Genomic DNA, 9790 nt, shown 5'->3' on the forward strand with positions numbered 1-9790 from the left:
GTGCGCAGTGAAATAGCTCATGTTTTTATACACGAAAACCTTTGATAGATCCGGCCCAAAGTCTTAAGATTAGAGGATCACTAAAAGTGCAAATGAGATAATAAAGGTTATCCAGGAATGGCTTTAAAGTATTAAAATATATCTTCTCTCAATCTGCCAGATCATTTTAATTACCGTTTTGATTGGTTGCATATATGAGATTTTTCAAACATTCCATGACTATTAACCTTCAGTTATAACACCTGAACCAAAAACCTTTTTTTGCAGTGTTGGACCTGTCTTTTATCCTCTTGATAATATGGATAAAGTATGAATATAGTATTTACATGATTAAATCAGCACTGGGCGGTCTTGTCTTCACAGTTCTGACTTTGTTAGAGGCCTTTTGTCTTCTTTTTTTCTCTCATCTCATTTTTTCATCTCCATGCAGTTGAATATTTCTTTTCTTTTTCTTTCCATCCCCTTAATTCCCTTCTTTTGTTTTTTCTTGCGCTCCTCTCCTCTGTGTTTGACTAGCTGCTTTCCTGCTTGCCAGACAGTGGGCAAACATTTTTTTCTGTATCTGCCACTCTCACTTAGAATCCATCTGCTTTTTTTGTTAATACTGAGGTGATTGGCAGCACAAGCAAGCATTAGCATTTCCTCATCTTGGCATGGAGACACTAACAGGCATGGATAGCAGCAAGGGATGTGCCTTGAATACTGAGCAAAGCCCAATTTTACTCATAGCAGTAAAAGAAAGAATATTCTGTGCTTTGTGAATGAGGAAATGTTTTACTGTACTAAATCAGTTATATATATATATGTTTTTTTTATTTCCTTTACATTTTGCAAAGCACACACATACTAATGTGTGTAGTAATAAAGGTCTAAATGAATCACTTATTCTTCTATATCATACATGATTCTAGTAAAATCTCATACTGGCTTGGTTTTCCTGCAATGTCCTTAAAAGGAATCATTCCTCTCTTTCTTCTTGCAGATAAAAAGCTAATCCACTCGTATCTGCCAAGAGCTGGATAGAGCTTGTGGTAACAAAATAATAATAATAATAAAAAAAGTCCAGCAGTTATAATTCTGGGAGAAATAGGAAATCACCAACTTTTATACAAAACTAACTCCGTCACATCCTCTGTGTGACATTAAAGATATCCGCAGCTGTCATGAAAAGGGCAGTAGAGAAAAATATTGAATTTTCTACGGCAGTCAAAATAGCTCATCATCTAGACCTCTACAGTAATGTGTGTCTTGGTGGTGCAGCTAAATTTTAAACGAACCTGGCAAGTTTTCAGGACACACGGGATTCAGTGTGCTAGAGCATCTGCTTACAGGGGGCAAAGAAAATCTGAAATCCTTCATTATTTACATTTCAATGCATGCTTAAAAACATTTGCTTTTAAGATTTCTTTGATAAGGTAACTAACAACATTTTTAAAACTCACACTTTCTTAGAAATTCAAATCAGATTCCTTAGATTTGATTTAAAAGTTGCCTTTAAATGTGGCTTTTAAACTGAAATAAACTGAGCTGCAACCTCCTCCCGTTTTTGCTCTTATTATAGCTTTTATTTCTGCATTGTTTTTCACCGGATGTGGTGTCAAAATTTCTTGTTTTGTTACACATGCAGATAAATACAGGATAATGTTAGATAATGTTAATTAAATACCATCAATACACTTAAGTTTCAGCTTTGCAACAATAATTCAAATGTTGTAATCAAAGGTTTTAAATTCAGAGCTTCAGTAAAATACTGCATATTTCAGCTCTATTTAATGCAAACAATCGTGATCAACTCTTCTAGTTTTCCATGGAAATAGTGTAGCCTTTATGAAAACATCTTTGTGAGAGTTGAATAATGGCTAGACAGCTCCTGTTCATGATTTGTTGAGAGATGATTGTTTTCCACTTACAGGTGGCCTCGACAGATGGCATCATCCAATGGCCTGTGTCGATACGGGGCCAGGGTGGACTGCTGCTGGGGATGGACACGCCGCTCCTGGGGTCACTGCCAGCGTGAGTGCCAACATGTCTGCTGCTGCTGCTGCTGGTGGTGGGGGCTAATGGGACTAACAGGGTTTCAAAGTTTCAAGCTGGGGGCAAAGATGCTGTTAAACTAAGAACAATCTGCAGGGAAGAACACATGTGTGAACATGTGACAACACACACAACTCATAGCTTTCCCCACCTGGTCTGTTGATTTTTATGGGTATGGGCATAATGAAGAAGTCAGCATCTCTGAAGCTGATGTTAAAGATAAGCAGGATCTGTAAAGATAAGTCAGAATTGAACAAAAATTCTCACGCAGCACTGGCAAAAGAAAAACAGCCCCATTAATGTTAACCAAATCCATGGTTTGGTGAGATGCACAGAATTTGATTCACCAGAGTATTGAGGATTCAGAAGATGTGCCCTAATGCTCCCTGTGCCTTGCCACAGGTTTGTCTTGTGTTTTAGCTTTTTACTTTTACCATTTACATAAAATGTAAATACTCCCTGATTTCACACATTGTTACTCAAGAAGGCGGGAATATATGAATCCACATTTGCATGATTTACTAACAATTGTTCCTTTGCATGGCTTGATGTCTGGATTTTCTTTTTGCTTTGCTGTTTACATTTATCAAAGTATGCTGGCATTAATATAAATGAACATGCCTTTTCCACTGTGTGACATTAATAATTTACAATCTATAAAAATATGTTTTTTTGGAATAAGGAGTAAAAACTGCTTACCTCTCTCAGGGATAAAAGTTGCTGCAGGCTAGAACCTATAGGTGTTTGACTTAGATTTAGTAAGGTGGAGAAAATGTCAGTAAAAAGAGTCCATCTCAAAGAATGAATCAACTCAAAATCCCATGGCTTAAGTAAAGTTTAGGAAAGCAATTTTAACAGAGTACATTTTAAAAAAATCACCATTAATACTCCTCATATATGCTTTAGGAAGTTTGCATTCAGTTATTTTTTTATCTTTTTTTTTCATTTTGAAGCCTAAAGAGAATATAGGTTTTGTGAAATTAGATTAGGACATGAACATTTCTGGCTTTTTATTTTTTATGAGGAACGCCAAATACAAATGCAAAGGAATAGTTTTAGCTCGCTGCTCATTTAGGATTTTCAAATATGTTAGGAGATTGCATCAAATTTAGATGATTCCAAAAGGTGTAAAATATGGATTTAAAATGTTTTTCTGCTATCAAGAGAGCCATGGTTCCATAAAAAATGATACTTTGATTTTTGATTCACAAGAAAAGTAGTTTCTCTCAAGGTTCTTAACATAGCGAGCAAATCATGCAGAAGCCATATCAGTAACTATGTACAGAAAGGAAATGCAGTAAAACACAAAAGCATTAATTCATGAATAGGGGAGACTGCAAACAGTTGCAACACATCTTTTTTTTTTCTCAAACCAGAAACATTCTATATTGATTACATTATTACTGCACATTCTCAGTTAGGCTCTCTCCATAAGCAACAGGACAGAAGGCACATTAAGATAGTCTTTCAGATTTATCGAAAATAAAGTGTTTAACAGATGTTAAAGCATTTTAGGTCCTTGTGCTAAAAAAAGTCACTGTTATACTGCAAATCAGCACTTATTTTTTGTGCGCGTTTGCCCCCCATACTGCGCCCATACAAAATTCCAGGTGAGACTAGAAGACTTTTAAGATACAGAGTTTGTGCTCAAATTTCTTTGTCTAGCTAGCATATGGTGTTATCTCATTGCTGACAGAAAGCTACTCAAAATCCAGGGAAGTGTGGCTCCAATCCTGAGCACATAAAGATTGCTCAGCTGGAGGTGATTTTTACACTTGCCACAAGTGTGAGTCTAACCCATGGGGAAGAGAGGGACTTGTTAAATAATTACATTTGAATGTATATATATAGAAAATAAGTACATTCTAAGATATGATTAATGAATATACAGTATAAAATGTGTGCTCTTAAAATTCAGTTCTTTTTTCCATTTTAAAACTGGCCTTTTGGATGTCATGGCTACATTAAGAAGTTGTCTTTGCTGTGTTAATTTGGGATTTTTAATTAAAGTCATCTTTGAAAAAGTTTCTAAACTTTTTTTTGCTTCACTTTGGGATATCTGTTTATTATTATTTTTCATTGAAACCAAAACCAAAAATGTTAACTTGTGAAATTGAATGGATTCATAATATGTTGCAACTGTCCATGAGAGATATTGCAACCGTCCCAAGGAGGAGGACAGTTGCAACTCTAAACTTTTTTATGAGACTTTTGTGAAAAATGTGTCCCATATAATCAGATTCAGTTGTTAAAGGGTAATTATCAATATTATGTAAATAATTTAATTCATAAACAAATGTGTTGGTACAGGCAGAGTATTTAAAATAAAATAAAAAAAAGGTTTTGCAATCCTCCCCAGTCTCCCCTTTTTCCCATAATAGAAATTGAAACACAAATTTTAAGGAAGGCAAATTGAGAGACTTTTGAGTAAAGTTAATGATTAATGTATTGCTGATTTAACTATGCTTTTTTTACTTGGATATAATAGAGTTGTCCAAACTAAGTTGTATCTTCTTACAAGTTTTATAGTGAAAGCTTGGTTTAGACTCATCACACAAGTTGCTCCTTTAAAGACATAAAAAAGCACAAAGCAGAGGGTTTTTTAATGTAAAATCCTTCTTATGAAAGTAGATAGTGCAGATAGTTATATTTTTTTTTATTCAACCCAAAAAAATAAGGTGAGAAGCCCTACTTCATGCATTACTTTCTCTTAGTGAAGTCAATCATCTTTTTTAAGGTAGCCTCTCGTTTTAAGTGACATATAATGATCAAGTTTGCGAAACCCAGGAGGTGAGGTAGAGCAGAGCATTTACAAGTTCTTGTTGTTATGTTCCTGCTGTGGAAAAGGCCTGAATGGTCTATATCTTTGCATGTAAAAATGCATGATACATTTCTGCACTCTTTAACTTATAAGCCATGCTGTTGTTTCTCTTTTTTTCCCAATGCTTAAATATTATCTTGTCTTCATATGATGGAAATCTTCCTGCTATATTATATTATATTGTAAAACCGCCCTTTTTATTAAACATTTATTTCATTTTTTCCTTTTTTGGCAAAAGATTCAACTGTACAATGCTAAAACTTTTGAGTGTAGCAGCTACATTTTTATGATAAAGTGTCAGTGGTAGCTTTTTTACTTGATCTTGGAGTGATTTATTACTATATCGGATACAAATAGTGTTTAATTTCATGGCTCCATAGTTTCTTTCAGTCACATTAACCTGTGAGGCATCCCTCATATCTATTCTCAGGTCTGTCAGAGCAAAATATGTTTATATTATTCTTAGTCCAACAAGTAAAGCCAGCCTATGAAGCAAATTGTTTTAATTACAACATTTATTTTATAGCGTGAGGGGAAGATTTTCTTCTTTTGTTTTAACATGACCAGGTTTCTCATCTAATCATCTTTGATTGTAATTCGGTGCTAAAATATAATGGCAAAAGTTGCACCGTTTGAGCCAGACCCAACAGTAATGCTGGCTCAAGGCAGTCTTCTCAGTGCCCAGAACCTCCCAGTGACACGCACTGGGCTCTTTGCCTTCACAGCTTCTCATGCTCAGAAAATTCATGGTAGAAAAAAAATGCATTATTTACCTTGGCTCACATGGCAAGATTAAGATCTGTTCATTTTTGGAGGGAAAGTGAAGTCCAATTTTAATATGTACTGTATCACTAGGTTGGAAAAAAAAAACTCAAATTGTTTTCTTTCAAGAAAGCTAAGAAATGTCACCTTTGATTCACAAGAGGTGAGATTTCTTGGATAATCAAGTGCATTAAAGACGATCTGCAACACGCAGCCAAACAGAAGTATGTGTGCATGTTTTCTTGGTTATTCTGGAGTCCCACATGTTCAATGTTGAGCAGAACATAGTTGATTTGGAGCTTAAAAACAGATCTTCTGCTCTTATCACTTTTCTCCCTCTTTGAGTGAAATCACTGGATGAGTGCTCTCCTTAATGCTTCCAAATGCTCCTCGCCGGGTACAGCTCAAATCCATTCACTCACAATCAGCATTCCATCAAGTCAGCAAGGTGCTGATTTAAGCTTTAGACGGCTGAGCTGGAAGGTATTGGAAAGAGAGCGAGTGTAATCAGCGACCTGTGTGTGTTTGCCTGCATGTGTCTGAGAGGTTGCAGTCATCAAAGATTTTAGGTCCTGGAAGATTTTAGTGGAGATGAAAGAGATTCGATTGGAGCAGTGGGATTGTGGCTTTCAGCCAGAAAACCCAGGAATTAGTTTTCTGCAACTTTTCTCAAAGAATAAAAAACTTAATGGATCAGTGACGATTTGTTTTTCCTTAGCTATTAGAGTATTGCGTAGATAGAACTTAAAGTTTAATAAATAAAAAACAGGGGAAAAAATGGGAAATAGTTCAGAGGTTAGACACTGAGAAATGATTGCTCTTGTGTTAGGGAAACAATGTCTGGAAATTGAAAGAAACAGAAATCAGGCAGAGAGAGAGCAGGAGAGCGTAGAGCTTTCAGATTTGGCAAAGACTTCATTCATGACATTATGACAGACTATAAGTAAGGATGAGCCACAGTTGAAGCTCTTTTCTTTCTAAATGTCATCACATCTTTTTGTCACATGAAGTATTAGACTATTTGCACACTTAAGCCCATTTCTATTGAAACCTAAACCTCTGTGACACAGAGCTGAAGCTGTATTACTGTTGAGATAACATTATTAAACTTTTTTTGTTCATTTGTAATTATTTCTATAGATAGATGAAGTATGGGCTTTTTGACCTGCTTTGTGTAACTACAACACCTCATGGCTACACACCAACTCATGTAGTATAAAAAAGCAGGATAGCTTGTTAAAATAAAGTAAAACAAAATGTTTTAATAAAAAAAGATTCTAATCTAAGAGAGGATCGAAGTGGGATCCTCATCCACCCACCCAGGTAGAGGAACATACAGAAGTTATGAAACTAATAACACAATGATTATACAGGTTAACATCAGAATCAAAATGATCAAAACCAAATAATGTCAGAAAGCTCAGTTCCCCCTGATGATGAAAGTTTTATGGATATCTTTTGCGTTTTGTCTTTAAGCGTTTGATTCATTTAGTTTTCTATAAGAAGATAAATTACAATAGTTATTTAACTTTTATGAACTGTCAACTTTACTAACTTGCATAAACCAAAATTGGAAAATAGAAATACAGAAATATAAATTTTAGACAAAGACTTCCTGCTCTAACTGGGATAGGATAAACTAGTTGCAGCTTTTTTATTTTCAAAATACATTTTGCATTCGGAAGATGGTTGGAGTGGGTCTTACTGCAGTTTGAATTGGACGGCTGACTGAGGACTTAGCCACCTGTAACAGCTTTGAACCTGGAGAGGGACTCACGTCAGAAAAGAACAACTTATAAACTTTCACAATTCTCCAAAATGTTCAAACACAGCAAAAGAAAACAATCACTGCTCTTCATTTTATAAACTGATTAAGAACTGATTCCAGTTAAAGCAACAAAGAGAGCTAAGCTGCATCTACATTACAAATGTGTTCAAAACTGTATCGATATTCTGCTAAATTTGAGAATGTGAAATAGTGTTGTAGTGTTTCCATTAAATAACAAATACTATTAAATTTGCACATGAATACTTTGTTTAGATGATAACTTAGATGTAAACACATGATATGTAGCTATACATATTTCAGCCACGGCTCTAGTGGGTGACATCATCCCTCCACTACTTCCAGTCATCTTCTTCAACGTTTTACAAAGCAGCACTGTCCAGCTGCAGGTCCTTTGGCTAGTGTGATGCGGGGAAAAAAAGTGTTTCCATAGCAGTTTTGCCAAATATAAGAATTATAATACAACTGAAAAAACCACCCAATTGAAGCATAAGGAAGGACTTAATTTTTAAACATATTAACAACCTAATATACACATATTTTATCACAGTTATGCATCTCATAGAAACAAGAAACCTTTTCCGTTTTCCCTACATGGCCTGTATTTATGGATAAATACAATATATTTACATAATCTGGAAAAAGACAAATCAGTGCCTTGAGTTGGTCTTTGAAATAATGGAGCTTTGTGGAAAACGCAGTGATCTTCCCACTCTGTATTTTCCTTATGCACCTACGTGACCATCTATGCTAATTGCTGAGACACATAGAAATACTATTTCTGCATTCAATGATAATAAATAACAGTGCCCCCCCTTGTCCCTGCACCTGCAATATTTACATTTTGTTGTAAAATAATGTGTTGATTCTAGCATTGTAAGAATTCAGCGGTAAAATGTTTATGATGCTTTTATCAAAATATATTGAAAGAAATAAAAACCAAATGAGAAAATGAATGACATCCAGAATAAATTGTAGCTGGTTGTTGTACCTATGCCAGGATATCTATATTATTTGTCAAATTTCTGATGTCAGAGTTAATTACACCTTCACTTTTTCATTTGAATTTTCCCTGCCCACCAGAAAGATAAAAAATACATTAACTTCCTTTGCTATGTGAAAGAACAGAATGAACACATTCTCCATATTAAATACAGCAGATGTTATAATTTCCCCAGAGGTTCGGGTGGACTTTGAAAATCCCTGGAGACCAGGACTTAGTTTGATTGAGGGCAGGCTTTGTTTCTCTGGATGTTGTGGTCCGGATTAAAGCAATACTTTTGAATTGGTAATGTGAGCCAACGAGCAGTGAGAGGAGAACTGAAACCAAGATTTAATTCTTTGATCATGATTTTTCTGAGTAGATTCTTTCTCTTTGCTCCTTAGTATCATTATTACTGGGCTATAAAAGTCCCTTTTAAAAAGAGATGCCTATCAGTGGAGGATAAGTATACAGTGAAAGGGAGCTTAGCATGTACTTCAAAGCATCACTGTTACTGACTAAATTAGAGGGAAAATATATCATAATCATGTATTTGTTACCAGTTGAATGAAGCATTATGTTTGAACTTAAATATTTCACTTGTATAGTATTCAACTTTAATAAGTGCTACTGTACATCTGCTTTCTTCATAAATCTGAAACCTACTTGATTGCATCAAGTCATTAACTTTGCAGGATTTGCTCCTCCTGGATGAGCATAAGGCAAGAGTAGACATTTGTTTGCATTGTCATTCACTCTGCAGCAATCCCTCACACCGAGTATACATGCAGGGATTGTGGAGAAAAAAAAACACCTGCTCAACAGAAAGAAACCTCCAGCAGATCCAGGCTCAGATGGAGCGGCCTTCTGCCAAAGTCAACTAAGTTTCAAGAGGATAGATGCAGGTGAACAAAAAGGACCATAGAGGTACTGATCTATAAATACCTTCTTTGTTAGAAACTATAATGGTAACCAGTTCCAAAGGTAGCTCTGTCTAAGGAAGACTGCTAAACAGATGAGCTCTGAGCCATTTTTCATTTCAAAAAGGATGAAAGAGCGCACTGTACCGTACATAAAGTTAGTAATAGTAAAAATTAAGCCTATAGCTACATCCAGGAGAGTAATAGGACTAAGCATGAAAAAACAGGCCCATATACCTCCAGAATTGTATCACAGCTAAACAGACCACCAAGAATGATAAAGCTACTACGGTGATGAAAACCAGAGAGGCCACAAACATTAGGGGTTGAACAAACAAATAATGCAAAAGTGATTTGTATGTCCTCCAGCAGTTAAAACCTATAATAGCATTGCTATAGAGTTAGCTCATGATAACCTGAGTTACTCTAACTATAAGCTTATAAAAACTGACAGTTTTTGGCCTATTCTTAAAAGTAGACAGAGT

The 9790-nt window shown here is 35.3% G+C and overlaps 1 protein-coding gene across 4 annotated transcripts in view; it reads left to right on the forward strand.

Moving 5' to 3' along the window:
- The window catches only part of npnt (nephronectin), a 66657-nt gene that overhangs the window by 12465 nt on the left and 44402 nt on the right, over nt 1-9790 (forward strand). For all 4 annotated transcript variants that reach the window (XM_015392219.1, XM_015392220.1, XM_015392221.1 and 1 more), the window contains exon 2: nt 1913-2013. In XM_015392219.1, the coding sequence (XP_015247705.1) occupies nt 1913-2013 (101 nt within the window). The remainder of the gene's footprint in view (nt 1-1912; nt 2014-9790) is intronic.

Source organism: Cyprinodon variegatus, unplaced genomic scaffold (assembly GCF_000732505.1).
Source record: "Cyprinodon variegatus isolate N-32 unplaced genomic scaffold, C_variegatus-1.0 Scaffold579, whole genome shotgun sequence".
Lineage (NCBI taxonomy): Eukaryota > Metazoa > Chordata > Actinopteri > Cyprinodontiformes > Cyprinodontidae > Cyprinodon > Cyprinodon variegatus.